The sequence below is a fragment of the Oncorhynchus mykiss genome, unplaced genomic scaffold (genome assembly GCF_057628025.1).
Source record: "Oncorhynchus mykiss isolate SJ-2025 unplaced genomic scaffold, ASM5762802v1 scaffold96, whole genome shotgun sequence".
Lineage (NCBI taxonomy): Eukaryota > Metazoa > Chordata > Actinopteri > Salmoniformes > Salmonidae > Oncorhynchus > Oncorhynchus mykiss.
Window position 1 is genome coordinate 1,065,648 of NW_028322095.1, and position 15,490 is coordinate 1,081,137.

The 15,490-nt window shown below is 48.1% G+C and overlaps 1 protein-coding gene across 1 annotated transcript in view; it reads left to right on the forward strand.

Annotated features, from left to right (window-relative positions):
- Positions 1-3,590: 3,590 nt before the first annotated feature.
- LOC118938849 (ninjurin-2) overlaps positions 3,591-15,490 on the forward strand; it is a 66,951-nt gene continuing 55,051 nt past the window's right edge. Inside the window, exon 1 of the mRNA XM_090228732.1 lies at positions 3,591-3,952. Coding sequence (XP_090084858.1) covers positions 3,917-3,952 — 36 coding nt within the window. The 5' untranslated portion in view covers positions 3,591-3,916. The remainder of the gene's footprint in view (positions 3,953-15,490) is intronic.

A 15,490-nucleotide genomic window follows, 5' to 3' on the forward strand; every position in this document is an offset into this window, starting at 1 on the left:
CAGCACCTCATCTTAATAGGTGTTCTACTCCGCTAACCAGCACCTCATCTTAATAGGTGTTCTACTCCGCTAGCCAGCACCTCATCTTAATAGGTGTTCTACTCCGCTAGCCAGCACCTCGCCTAAATAGATGTGCATTTATTTTTCTTCTAGTATGACCTGACTGTGACCTAACTGGTAAATTAAAGGCCCACTCCTTCATTGGAAAACAACAAAGCAGTAGCCCTGTGTCACGCCCTGACCTTAGAGATCCTCATTATTCTCTATGTTTGGTTAGGTCAGGGTGTGACTCGGGTGGGAAAGTCTATGTTTTTTATTTCTTTGTTTTTGGCCGAGTGTGGTTCCCAATCAGAGGCAGCTGTCTATCGTTGTCTCTGATTGGGGATCATATATAAGTTGTCATTTTCCGTGTGGGATTTGTGGGATCTTGTTTTCTGTTTAGTTGCTGTTGCCTTTATAGAACTGGGCGCTTTGTTTTGTCTTTGTTATTTTTGTTTGGTGTCATCAATAAAAATACAATGTACGCCCTACCACGCTGCGCCCTACCACGCTGCACCCTACCACGCTGCACCCTAGCATGCTGCACCCTACCACGCTGCACCCTACCATGCTGCACCCTACCATGCTGCACCCTACCACGCTGCGCCCTACCACGCTGCGCCCTACCATGCTGCACCCTACCACGCTGCACCCTACCACGCTGCACCCTACCATGCTGCACCCTACCACGCTGCACCCTACCATGCTGCACCCTACCACGCTGCACCCTACCATGCTGCACCCTACCACGCTGCACCCTACCACGCTGCGCCCTACCACGCTGCGCCCTACCACGCTGCGCCCTACCACGCTGCGCCCTACCACGCTGCGCCCTACCACGCTGCGCCCTACCACGCTGCGCCCTACCACGCTGCACCCTACCACGCTGCACCCTACCACGCTGCACCTTACCACGCTGCACCCTACCACGCTGCACCCTACCACGCTGCACCCTACCACGCTGCACCCTACCACGCTACACCCTACCACGCTGCACCCTACCACGCTGCACCCTACCACGCTACACCCTACCACGCTGCACCCTACCACGCTGCACCCTACCACGCTGCACCCTACCACGCTGCACCCTATCACGCTGCGCCTTGGTCTGCTCAATCTGCCAACGAGAGCCGCTACACCCTGCCACGCTGCGCCTTGGTCTGCTCAATCTGCCAACGAGAGCCGCTACACCCTGCCACGCTGCGCCTTGGTCTGCTCAATCTGCCAACGAGAGCCGCTACACTCTACCACGCTGCGCCTTGGTCTGCTCAATCTGCCAATGAGAGCCGCTACACCCTGCCACGCTGCGCCTTGGTCTGCTCAATCTGCCAACGAGAGCCGCTACACACTGCCACGCTGCGCCTTGGTCTGCTCAATCTGCCAACGAGAGCCGCTACACTCTACCACACTGCGCCTTGGTCTGCTCAATCTGCCAACGAGAGCCGCTACACCCTGCCACGCTGCGCCTTGGTCTGCTCAATCTGCCAACGAGAGCCGCTACACCCTGCCACGCTGCGCCTTGGTCTGCTCAATCTGCCAACGAGAGCCGCTACACCCTGCCATGCTGCGCCGTGGTCTGCTCAATCTGCCAACGAGAGCCGCTACACCCTGCCACGCTGCGCCTTGGTCTGCTCAATCTGCCAACGAGAGCCGCTACACCCTACCACGCTGCGCCTTGGTCTGCTCAATCTGCCAACGAGAGCCGCTACACCCTGCCATGCTGCGCCTTGGTCTGCTCAATCTGCCAACGAGAGCCGCTACACCCTGCCACGCTGCGCCTTGGTCTGCTCAATCTGCCAACGAGAGCCGTTACACCCTGCCACGCTGCGCCTTGGTCTGCTCAATCTGCCAACGAGAGCCGCTACACCCTACCACGCTGCGCCTTGGTCTACTCAATCTGCCAACGAGAGTCGCTACACCCTGCCACTTTGTTTGGTATAAAACAGAGGGATGGTGTTGGAGAAATGTAACTTTGAAATGCATAAATTCATCATTGACTATTATCAGCATCTCTCATACGAGAACCAGACGATGCTGACCTTACCGTGACCTGAATACTGTATGATCCCTCAGGATAACTGATGTTAAATGTCCAGCTGACCAACAACTCATTGTTTTCATAATTTTACGTTTTAATTAGTTAATTTACAAGAACTCTGAATTCCTAGAATGTAAAGGGAGAAGAATTGCGAGAAGGCATTCCAGATCCTGTGTCTGAGAGCTCTGTTTGTTGATGTTTTGTATATGTTGTACATACGTTTTGAACATGAATCCCTTCTGAGAACAGGTAGCTATTTAACCCTAAACCAACACATGGCCACGACCCTATGTAGACTACATACCAGCATTGCCTTCAGTTAACAGATTGTTCTGTAAGTGTAAGATTGGAGACATTCTAAGATTCTTCTGTGGTTAGGTCTCAATAGGAATCTCCATTCTGGGATTGTGGCCTTAGTTGTTTATATACAACAGTGGGCCTTCTGTCTAACCTAGCATGGTTCAGTAGACAAAACACTGAAATAGCAGATCTGTATTTGTTGACCAAATAGACGCAAATACGGCATGAAACCACACGAGGATGGTTTGTTGAATGAACACTGAGAGACCATAGAGGTTCAACAACCTAATAATATGTACTGGGAGGGAAGAGAGATAATGTATCTACTATACTCTGGTTTAGAGACCCACTAGGGTTTTACAGACTGGTTGATCATTTGGCTGAAAGAGACAGGGTTTTACAGACTGGTTCATCATTTGGCTGAAAGAGACAGGGTTTTGTTACTCTGGTTTAGAGACCCACTAGGGTTTTACTGACTGGTTCCCCAGTTGGCTTAAAGAGACAGGGTTTTGTTACTCTGGTTTAGAGACCCACTAGGGTTTTACTGACTGGTTCCCCATTTGGCTTAAAGAGACAGGGTTTTGTTACTCTGGTTTAGAGACCCATTAGGGTTTTACTGACTGGTTCATCATTGGCTGAAAGAGACAGGGTTTTGTTACTCTGGTTTAGAGACCCACTAGGGTTTTATTGACTGGTTCATCATTGGCTGAAAGAGACAGGGTTTTGTTACTCTGGTTTAGAGACCCACTAGGGTTTTACTGACTGGTTCCCCATTTGGCTGAAAGAGACAGGGTTTTGTTACTCTGGTTTAGAGACCCTTTATGGTTTTACTGACTGGTTCATCATTGGCTGAAAGAGACAGGGTTTTGTTACTCTGGTTTAGAGACCCATTAGGGTTTTACTGACTGGTTGGCTGAAAGAGACAGGGTTTTGTTACTCTGGTTTAGAGACCCACTAGGGTTTTACTGACTGGTTCATCATTGGCTGAAAGAGACAGGGTTTTGTTACTCTGGTTTAGAGACCCATTATGGTTTTACTGACTGGTTCCCCATTTGGCTGAAAGAGACTGGGTTTTGTTGCCTTTTCAGTTGCCAGTTGTATTCCACTCCCAGTGCTGTTGTGAGGGGAGGGGGGGGGGGGGGGGATTTACTGAAAAAACCCTGAATAACACACTTGTTTGTCTGCCTGGCCTTGCCCTGCCTGGTGCCCTGCATTTCTTAAAAAGGCTCTGCCAGGTTTTCAGCATTTTTAGTTTGAGTTCCACACAAGGCACAGTTTTTGCTTGGCCATCAGGGAAGGCACAGGGAAGGCACAGGGAAGGTACAGGGAAGGCACAGGGAAGACACAGGAAAGGCACAGGGAAGACACAGGGAAGGCACAGGGAAGGCACAGGGAAGGCACAGGGAAGACACAGGGAAGACACAGGGAAGGTACACAGACAGAGAGAGATAGGAAAATAGGGATAAAAGAGCTTAAATTGGTAGATTTCTTTGCCACAAGCACAGGGCCCTTAAAGATCTGGTAGCTGTCTTGACTTCCATGATGTCAACAACAAGAGGACGCGCAGAACGGCAGGTTAGTACTAAACCTCACTGGCCTGATAATGATGAGATGGTGGTCAGTTCAGAGGAGCTCTCTGTCCTCTGTATACTCTCTCTCTCTGTCTCTCTCTCTCTCTGTCTCTCTCTCTCTGTCTCTCTGTCTCTCTCTCTCTCTCTGTATACTCTCTCTCATTGTCTCTCTCTCTCTCTCTCTCTCTCTCTGTCTCTCTCTGTCTCTCTCTCTCTCTCTGTCTCTCTCTGTCTCTCTCTCTGTCTCTCTCTCTCTCTGTCTCTTTGTCTCTCTCTGTCTCTCTCTCTCTCTGTCTCTCTCTCTCTCTCTCTCTGTCTCTCTCTCTCAATTTCAATTCAATTCAAGGGCTTTATTGGCATGGGAAACATGTGTTAACATTGCCAAAGCAAGTGAGGTAGACAACATACAAAGTGAAAATATAAAGTGAAAAACAACAAAAATTAACAGTAAACATTACACATACAGAGGTTTCAAAACAGTAAAGACATTACAAATGTCATATTATATATATATATACAGTGTTTTAACAATGTACAAATGGTTAAAGGACACAAGATAAAATAAATAAGCATAAATATGGGTTGTATTTACAATGGTGTGTGTTCTTCACTGGTTGCCCTTTTCTCGTGGCAACAGGTCACAAATCTTGCTGCTGTGATGGCACACTGTGGAATTTCACCCAGTAGATATGGGAGTTTTTCAAATTTGGATTTGTTTTCGAATTCTTTGTGGATCTGTGTAATCTGAGGGAAATATGTCTCTCTAATATGGTCATACATTGGGCAGGAGGTTAGGAAGTGCAGCTCAGTTTCCACCTCATTTTGTGGGCAGTGAGCACATAGCCTGTCTTCTCTTGAGAGCCATGTCTGCCTACGGCGGCCTTTCTCAATAGCAAGGCTATGCTCACTGAGTCTGTACATAGTCAAAGCTTTCCTTAATTTTGGGTCAGTCACAGTGGTCAGGTATTCTGCCGCTGTGTACTCTCTGTTTAGGGCCAAATAGCATTCTAGTTTGCTCTGTTTTTTTGTTAATTCTTTCCAATGTGTCAAGTAATTATCTTTTTGTTTTCTCATGATTTGGTTGGGTCTAATTGTGCTGTTGTCCTGGGGCTCTGTAGGGTGTGTTTGTGTTTGTGAACAGAGCCCCAGGACCAGCTTGCTTAGGGGACTCTTCTCCAGGTTCATCTCTCTGTAGGTGATGGCTTTGTTATGGAAGGTTTGTGAATCACTTCCTTTTAGGTGGTTGTAGAATTTAACGGCTCTTTTCTGGATTTTGATAATTAGTGGGTATCGGCCTAATTCTGCTCTGCATGCATTATTTGGTGTTCTACGTTGTACACGGAGGATATTTTTGCAGAATTCTGCGTGCAGAGTCTCAATTTGGTGTTTGTCCCATTTTGTGAAGTCTTGGTTGGTGAGCGGACCCCAGACCTCACAACCATAAAGGGCAATGGGCTCTATGACTGATTCAAGTATTTTTAGCCAAATCCTAATTGGTATGTTGAAATTTATGTTTCTTTTGATGGCATAGAATGCCCTTCTTGCCTTGTCTCTCAGATCGTTCACAGCTTTGTGGAAGTTACCTGTGGCGCTGATGTTTAGGCCAAGGTATGTATAGTTTTTTGTGTGCTCTAGGGCAACAGTGTCTAGATTGAATTTGTATTTGTGGTCCTGGTGACTGGACCTTTTTTGGAACACCATTATTTTGGTCTTACTGAGATTTACTGTCAGGGCCCAGGTCTGACAGAATCTGTGCATAAGATCTAGGTGCTGCTGTAGGCCCTCCTTGGTTGGTGACAGAAGCACCAGATCATCGGCAAACAGCAGACATTTGACTTCGGATTCTAGCAGGGGGAGGCCGGGTGCTGCAGACTTTTCTAGTGCCCGCGCCAATTCGTTGATATATATGTTGAAGAGGGTGGGGCTTAAACTGCATCCCTGTCTAACCCCACGACCCTGTGTGAAGAAATGTGTGTGTTTTTTGCCAATTTTAACCGCACACTTGTTGTTTGTGTACATGGATTTTATAATGTCGTATGTTTTACCCCCAACAGCACTTTCCATCAGTTTGTATAGCAGACCCTCATGCCAGATTGAGTCGAAGGCTTTTTTGAAATCAACAAAGCATGAGAAGACTTTGCCTTTGTTTTGGTTTGTTTGGTTGTCAATTAGGGTGTGCAGGGTGAATACATGGTCTGTTGTACGGTAATTTGGTAAAAAGCCAATTTGGCATTTGCTCAGTACATTGTTTTCATTGAGGAAATGTACGAGTCTGCTGTTAATAATAATGCAGAGGATTTTCCCAAGGTTACTGTTGACACATATTCCACGGTAGTTATTGGGGTCAAATTTGTCTCCACTTTTGTGGATTGGGGTGATCAGTCCTTGGTTCCAAATATTGGGGAAGATGCCAGAGCTAAGTATGATGTTAAAGAGTTTTAGTATAGCCAATTGGAATTTGTTGTCTGTATATTTGATCATTTCATTGAGGATACCATCAACACCACAGGCCTTTTTGGGTTGGAGGGTTTTTATTTTGTCCTGTAACTCATTCAATGTAATTGGATAATCCAGTGGGTTCTGGTAGTCTTTAATAGATGATTCTAAGATCTGTATTTGATCATGTATATGTTTTTGCTCTTTATTCTTTGTTATAGAGCCAAAAAGATTGGAGAAGTGGTTTACCCATACATCTCCATTTTGGATAGATAATTCTTCTTGTTGTTGTTTGTTTAGTGTTTTCCAATTTTCCCAGAAGTGGTTAGAGTCTATGGATTCTTCAATTGCATTGAGCTGATTTCTGACATGCTGTTCCTTCTTTTTCCGTAGTGTATTTCTGTATTGTTTTAGTGATTCACCATAGTGAAGGCGTAGACTCAGGTTTTCCGGGTCTCTATGTTTTTGGTTGGACAGGTTTCTCAATTTCTTTCTTAGATTTTTGCATTCTTCATCAAACCATTTGTCATTATTGTTAATTTTCTTCGGTTTTCTATTTGAGATTTTTAGATTTGATAGGGAAGCTGAGAGGTCAAATATACTGTTAAGATTTTCTACTGCCAAGTTTACACCTTCACTATTACAGCGGAACGTTTTACCCAGGAAATTGTCTAAAAGGGATTGAATTTGTTGTTGCCTAATTGTTTTTTGGTAGGTTTCCAAACTGCATTCCTTCCATCTATAGCATTTCTTAATGTTACTCAGTTCCTTTGGCTTTGATGCCTCATGATTGATTATTGCTCTGTTTAAGTAGACTGTGATTTTGCTGTGGTCTGATAGGGGTGTCAGTGGGCTGACTGTGAACGCTCTGAGAGACTCTGGGTTGAGGTCGGTGATAAAGTAGTCTACAGTACTACTGCCAAGAGATGAGCTATAGGTGTACCTACCATAGGAGTCCCCTCGAAGCCTACCGTTGACTATGTACATACCCAGCGTGCGACAGAGCTGCAGGAGTTGTGACCCGTTTTTGTTGGTTATGTTGTCATAGTTGTGCCTAGGGGGGCATATGTGGGAGGGAATGCTGTCACCTCCAGGCAGGTGTTTGTCCCCCTGTGTGCTTAGGGTGTCAGGTTCTTGTCCGGTTCTGGCATTTAGGTCGCCACAGACTAGTACATGTCCCTGGGCCTGGAAATGATTGATTTCCCCCTCCAGGATGGAGAAGCTGTCTTCATTAAAATATGGGGATTCTAGTGGGGGGATATAGGTAGCACACAGGAGGACATTTTTCTCTGTTAGGATAATTTCCTTTTGAATTTCTAGCCAAATGTAAAATGTTCCTGTTTTGATTAATTTAATGGAGTGAGTTAGGTCTGCTCTATACCAAATTAGCATACCCCCTGAGTCCCTTCCCTGTTTCACACCTGGTAGTTTGGTGGATGGGACTACCAGCTCTCTGTAACCTAGAGGGCAACCAGTGGGTCAGTCTCCTCTATACCAGGTTTCTTGCAGGATGACAATGTCTGTATTACCGATTTCTTTGGTGAAGTCCGGGTTTCTGCTCTTTAGGCCAAAGGCAGATGACCTCAGGCCTTGGATATTCCATGATAATATAGTGAAGGCTTTTTGTTCCATAGAGTGTCCAATGTTGTTGGTCGTGGTTTGGCCTCAGGCCAGTAAGTGTGAGCAGAGCCTGCTGAGCATCTGGTACATGCCATTGGCTTCGGCGAGTGTGAGAGTGGGGGTTGGGACTGTTTGCCCGCTCACTACCTGGGCGTATGTGTGGCTTCCATGTTGAGGCCCTCTTTGCGGGGGTGGGGTGCATGGGGTGGGCAGGAGTGGCATAGGTCTGACCTGGGTGGGCCTAAATGGGGTGTGGGCATGGTTGACGTGGGGGGTGTTGATTGGTTGGGGTGGGGTGTGGATGTGTCTGGGTGTACTGTGGTCTGGATGTAATTCCTCTTGGCGTGGGTCCTCTATGTGTAGGTCCAGGGGGGGGTCCTGCAGATCTGGGAGGGTGTCTCGCTGGTCTGGATGGGGTGTCTATTGATCTGTTGCTCCTGTGTGAAGTGTTGGGGATACGTTTGAGAGCTCTCTCTCTGTCTCTCTCTCTCTCTCTCTCTCTCTGTCTCTCTCTCTGTCTCTTTGTCTCTCTCTGTCTCTCTCTCTCTGTCTCTCTGTCTCTCTCTCTCTCTCTCTGTCTCTCTCTCTCTCTCTCTCTCTCTCTCTCTCTCTCTCTCTGTCTCTCTCTCTTCTCTCTCTCTCTCTCTCTCTCTCTCTCTCTCTCTCCTCTCTCTCTCTCTCTCTCTCTCTCTCTCTCTCTCTCTGTCTCTCTCTCTGTCTCTTTGTCTCTCTCTGTCTCTCTCTCTCCTCTCTGTCTCTCCTCTCTCTCTCTCTCTCTCTCTCTCTGTCTCTCTCTCTCTCTCTCTCTCTCTCTCTCTCTCTGTCTCTCTCTCTGTCTCTCTCTCTCTCTCTCTCTGTCTCTCTCTCTCTCTCCTCTCTCTCTCTCTGTCTCTCTCTCTGTCTCTCTCTCTCTCTGTCTCTCTCTCTCTCTCTCTCTCTCTCTCTCTCTCTCTCTCTCTCTGTCTCTCTCTCTCTGTCTCTTTGTCATATTATATATATACAGTGTTTTAACAATGTACAAATGGTTAAAGGACACAAGATAAAATAAATAAGTATAAATATGGGTTGTATTTACAATGGTGTTTGTTCTTCACTGGTTGCCCTTTTCTTGTGGCAACAGGTCACAAATCTTGCTGCTGTGATGGCACACTGTGGAATTTCACCCAGTAGATATGGGAGTTTATCAAAATTGGATTTGTTTTCGAATTCTTTGTGGATCTGTGTAATCTGAGGGAAATATGTCTCTCTAATATGGTCATACATTGGGCAGGAGGTTAGGAAGTGCAGCTCAGTTTCCACCTCATTTTGTGGGCAGTGAGCACATAGCCTGTCTTCTCTTGAGAGCCATGTCTGCCTACGGCGGCCTTTCTCAATAGCAAGGCTATGCTCACTGAGTCTGTACATAGTCAAAGCTTTCCTTCATTTTGGGTCAGTCACAGGGGTCAGGTATTCTGCCGCTGTGTACTCTCTGTGTAGGGCCAAATAGCATTCTAGTTTGCTCTGTTTTTTTGTTAATTCTTTCCAATGTGTCAAGTAATTATCTTTTTGTTTTCTCATGATTTGGTTGGGTCTAATTGTGCTGATGTCCTGGGGCTCTGTGGGGTGTGTTTGTGTTTGTGAACAGAGCCCCAGGACCAGCTTGCTTAGGGACTCTTATCCAGGTTCATCTCTCTGTAGGTGATGGCTTTGTTATGGAAGGTTTGGGAATCGCTTCCTTTTAGGTGGTTATAGAATTTAACGTCTCTTTTCTGGATTTTGATAATTAGTTTGTATCGGCCTAATTCTGCTCTGCATGCATTATTTGGTGTTCTACGTTGTACACAGAGGATATTTTTGCAGAATTCTGCGTGCAGAGTCTCAATTTGGTGTTTGTCCCATTTTGTGAAGTCTTGGTTGGTGAGCGGACCCCAGACCTCACAACCATAAAGGGCAATGGGCTCTATGACTGATTCAAGTATTTTTAGCCAGATCCTAATTGGTATGTTGAAATGTATGTTCCTTTTGATGGCATAGAATGCCCTTCTTGCCTTGTCTCTCAGATTGTTCACAGCTTTGTGGAAGTTACCTGTGGCGCTGATGTTTAGGCCAAGGTATGTATAGTTTTTTGTGTGCTCTAGGGCAACAGTGTCTAGATGGAATTTGTATTTGTGGTCCTGGTAACTGGATCTTTTTTGGAACACCATTATTTTGGTCTTACTGAGATTTACTGTCAGGGCCCAGGTCTGACAGAATCTGTGCATAAGATCTAGGTGCTGCTGTAGGCCCTCCTTGGTTGCTGACAGAAGCACCAGATCATCAGCAAACAGCAGACATTTGACTTCGGATTCTAGTAGGGTGAGGCCGGGTGCTTCAGACTTTTCTAGTGTCCGCGCCAATTCGCTGATATGTATGTTGAAGAGGGTAGGGCTTAAGCTGCATCCCTGTCTCACCCCACGACCCTGTGTGAAGAAATGTGTGTGTTTTTTGCCAATTTTAACCGCACACTTGTTGTTTGTGTACATGGATTTTATAATGTCATATGTTTTACCCCCAACACCACTTTCCATCAGTTTGTATAGCAGACCCTCATGCCAAATTGAGTCAAAGGCTTTTTTGTCTCTCTCTGTCTCTCTCTGTCTCTCTCTCGTGCTCTCTGTCTCTTTCTCTCTCTATTTCTCTCTCTCTGTCTCTCTTTCTCTCTCTCTGTCTCTTTCTCTCTCTCTGTCTCTCTCTCTCAATCTCTGTCTCTCTCTCTCTCTCTTTCTTCTCTCTTTCTTCTCTCTTGTTCATTTGTTAATTGCTGTGACACAGTGGTGTGGTATGTTCCAGGTATTTGGGAGAGACAGAGATCAGAGCGTGTCTCCTTCCTTCCCTCTCTCTGTCTCTCTCTACTCTAAGGGAGTGAGGCTCTTCCCTCTCTCTGTCTCTCTCTACTCTAAGGGAGTGTTGCTCTTCCCTCTCTCTGTCTCTCTCTACTCTGAGTGAGGCTCTTCCCTCTCTCTGTCTCTCTCTACTCCAAGGGAGTGAGGCTCTTCCCTCTCTCTGTCTCTCTCTACTCTAAGGGAGTGAGGCTCTTTCGTCTCTCTGTCTCTCTCTACTCTAAGGGAGTGAGGCTCATGACATCCATCAAATATCCATTAGGACCTGGCTGCTAAGACAGGGCTGCAGGGGCTTTAATGTACCTCTGGATCAACAGAGCATGTGCCTAACAATCCACTGGGACGGGGCTCCGGGAATTATCACGGCATTCCTCCAGGAGAGGGGGAGGGGGGGAGGGAGAGGGAGAGGGAGGGAGATGGGGGAGAGGGGGAGGGAGGGGGAGGGTGAGAGGGAGAGGGAGAGGGAGGGGGAGAGGGAGAGGGAGAGGGAGAGGGAGAGGGAGAGGGGGGAGGGGGGAGAGGGAGTGGGAGAGGGAGAGGGGGAGGGGGGGAGAGGGAGAGGGAGAGGGAGAGGGAGAGGGAGAGGGGGAAGGGGGGGAGAGGGAGAGGGAGAGGGAGGGGGAGAGGGAGGGAGGGGGAGAGGGAGAGGGAGGGGGGAGAGGGAGGGGGAGAGAGAGGGGGGAGAGGGGGAGAGGGGGAGAGGGAGAGGGAGAGGGAGAGGGGGGAAGGGGAGAGGGAGGGAGGGAGGGAGGGAGGGAGGGAGGGAGGGGAGGGAGGGAGGGAGGGAGGGGGAGAGGGAGTGGGGAAGGGTGAGGGGGAGAGGGAGGGGGGAGCGGGAGAGGGAGGGAGGGAGGGAGGGAGGGAGGGGGAGAGGGAGGGGGGAGAGGGAGAGGGAGGGGGGAGGGGTGAGGGGGAGAGGGAGGGGGGAGAGGGAGGGAGGGGGAGAGGGAGGGGGGAGGGAGGGGGAGAGGGAGGGGGAGAGGGAGGGGGGAGAGGGAGTTCTTTATCCTTTTCTCACACTCTCTTCTATCCTCTGCTTCTCTTTTTTTTCTGTCGTTTTTTTCTCTCTTTCTACGTTTTGAGATGTTTAATCTCTTTAACCTCTCCTTCTGCCTCTCTCTGTGCTCTTGACTAGAATACAGCATAAGCATATATAAGTGGGTAAAGTGGGTAAAACAGTGTGTAAACATTATTAAAGTGACCAGTGTTCAATGACTTTATGTACATAGGGCAGCATTCTCTAAGGTGCAGGGTAGCTTCAGTTATCTTTCTGTAACTACAGGGTGCAGATTTAGTCTGTGGCCGACTGAGCTGGGACAGAACTCAAGAGGAGGGTGTGTGAAACTCAAGTGTGTGAAACTCAAGTGTGTGCATACACGAGACAATGAAAGAGCTTTTGTTAAGGAGTTTCAGTCTGTATAGTATTGTTTTCTCTCTCTCCGAGTGGGAGCTACAGTACAGTGTACAGTAATTATCTATATCCCGCCTTCATATTTCGACATCCCAAGTGGTGCAGCGGTCTAAGGCACTGCTTCGCAGCGCTAAAGGCGTCACTACAGACACCCTGGTTAGATTCCAGGCTGTATCACAACCAGCCGTGATTGGGAGTCCCATAGGGTTGGCACACAATTGGTCCAGCGTCGTCCGGGTTTGGCCGGTGTACGGCATCATCTTAAATAAGAATTTATTCTAGTTAAATTAAGGTTAAATAAATAAAAATATATAATAATTAATATCTAATGTACACGTCTATCTCTCTCTCTCTGTGAGTCTGTGCCTCTGTCTGTGTGTGTGTGTGTGTGTGTGTGTGTGTGTGTGTGTGTGTGTGTGTGTGTGTGTGTGTTTGTGTGTGTGTGTGTGTGTGTGTGTGTGTGTGTGTGTGTGTGTGTGTGTGTGTGTGTGTGTGTGTGTGTGTGTGTGTGAGAGCTATAGTACAGTAATGTAATTCTCAATTTCCTGCTCTCAAGTGTAATGTACATGTCTCTCTCACCCCACAATGCAACTGTTCTTCCTGTGTTCTCTGCTGAGTTCCTCTGCAGGGGACAGATTCCAGAGGGATTTATCTCCACAACATGGTCTTCTGGCGTCTTTTCTTAATGCTCCGCCACCATCTGGTTTTCATGTGTGGTTTGGTTGATGGAGACATTATTGGTTTTACTCTGGGCAGCATCTCAAATGACACCCTATTCCCTATATAGTGCACTACTTTAGACCAGAGCCCTATTACCTGTATAGTGCACTACTTTAGACCAGAGCCCTATTCTCTATATAGTGCACTACTTTAGACCAGAGCCCTATTCCCTATATAGTGCACTACTTTAGACCAGACCCCTATTCCCTATATAGTGCACTACTTTAGACCAGAGCCCTATTCCCTATATAGTGCACTACTTTAGACCAGAGCCCTATTCCCTATATAGTGCACTACTTTAGACCAGAGCCCTATTCCCTATATAGTGCACTACTTTAGACCAGGGCCCTATTCCCTATATAGTGCACTACTTTAGACCAGAGCCCTATTCCCTATATAGTGCACTACTTTAGACCAGAGCCCTATTCCCTATATAGTGCACTACTTTAGACCAGAGCCCTATGGGAGATGAGGTGCTATTTGGGACTGAACCATTATTTGTCATGATAGTCCAAGGGCTTGTTGAAGCTCGTCAAATCACTTGATGACAGCGATCGGCAAACATTTGACCGGTACCAGCGTAGTAAGCAACAATTAGCCATTAGCCCTTTCTGACCCCTAGCTATGATTAGCTGTTAGCCCTTTCTGACCCCTAGCTATGATTAGCTGTTAGCCCTTTCTGACCCCTACCAATGATTAGCTGTTAGCCCTTTCTGACCCCTACCTATGATTAGCTGTTAGCCCTTTCTGACCCCTACCTATGATTAGCTGTTGGCCCTTTTTGACCCCTACCTATGATTAGCTGTTAGCCCTTTCTGAACCCTAGCTATGATTAGCTGTTAGCCTTGCCTAGCCTAGCTATGTTAGCAGAATGGAGAGGGGTGATCCTGGTTAATCTTCAAGGAGTGAAGCTGTCTATTGTGCAGTGTTGAGGGTGAAGGAGGAGTGAAGCTGTCTATGGTGCAGTGTGGAGGGTGAAGGGGGAGTGCAGCTGTCTATGGTGCAGTGTGGAGGGTGAAGGAGGAGTGAAGCTGTCTATGGTGCAGTGTGGAGGGTGAAGGAGGAGTGCAGCTGTCTATGGTGCAGTGTGGAGGGTGAAGGAGGAGTGCAGCTGTCTATGGTGCAGTGTGGAGGGTGAAGGAGGAGTGCAGCTGTCTATGGTGCAGTGTGGAGGGTGAAGGAGGAGTGCAGCTGTCTATGGTGCAGTGTGGAGGGTGAAGGAGGAGTGAAGCTGTCTATGGTGCAGTGTGGAGGGTGAAGGAGGAGTGAAGCTGTCTATGGTGCAGTGTGGAGGGTGAGGGGGAGTGCAGCTGTCTATGGTGCAGTGTGGAGGGTGAAGGAGGAGTGCAGCTGTCTATGGTGCAGTGTGGAGGGTGAGGGGGAGTGAAGCTGTCTATGGTGCAGTGTGGGTGAAGGAGGGACCATCTCATTGCTCCATCCTGGACTAGAACCAGAGACCCTCTCGTTGCTCCATCCTGGACTAGAACCAGAGACCCTCTCGTTGCTCCATCCTGGACTAGAACCAGAGATCCTCTCGTTGCTCCATCCTGGACTAGAACCAGGGACCCTCTCGTTGCTCCATCCTGGACTAGAACCAGAGACCCTCTCGTTGCTCCATCCTGGACTAGAACCAGGGACCCTCTCGTTGCTCCACCCTGGACTAGAACCAGAGACCCTCTCGTTGCTCCATCCTGGACTAGAACCAGGGACCCTCTCGTTGCTCCATCCTGGACTAGAACCAGAGACCCTCTCGTTGCTCCATCCTGGACTAGAACCAGGGACCCTCTCGTTGCTCCATCCTGGACTAGAACCAGAGATCCTCTCGTTGCTCCATCCTGGACTAGAACCAGAGACCCTCTCGTTGCTCCATCCTGGACTAGAACCAGGGACCCTCTCGTTGCTCCATCCTGGACTAGAACCAGAGACCCTCTCGTTGCTCCATCCTGGACTAGAACCAGGGACCCTCTCGTTGCTCCATCCTGGACTAGAACCAGAGATCCTCTCGTTGCTCCATCCTGGACTAGAACCAGATACCTTCTCGTTGCTCCATCCTGGACTAGAACCAGAGATCCTCTCGTTGCTCCATCCTGGACTCGAACCAGAGACCATCTTGTTGCTCCATCCTGGACTAGAACCAGAGACCCTCTCGGTGCTCCATCCTGGACTAGAACCAGGGACCCTCTCGGTGCTCCATCCTGGACTAGAACCAGGGACCCTCTCGTTGCTCCATCCTGGACTAGAACCAGGGACCCTCTCGTTGCTCCACCCTGGACTAGAACCAGGGATCATCTTGTTGCTCCATCCTGGACTATAACCAGAGATCCTCTCGTTGCTCCATCCTGGACTCGAACCACTCTGAGATGCTTTGTGAATACAGGCCCAGGATAATTTGCTAGCACCACTCTGTTATAATTCGATGAAAGGCTAGAGCATCTCAGCACCACCAGCCTCGTGTCATGTCTCTCTGAGAGACCGTGTCAAGTCTCAACTTGATTAT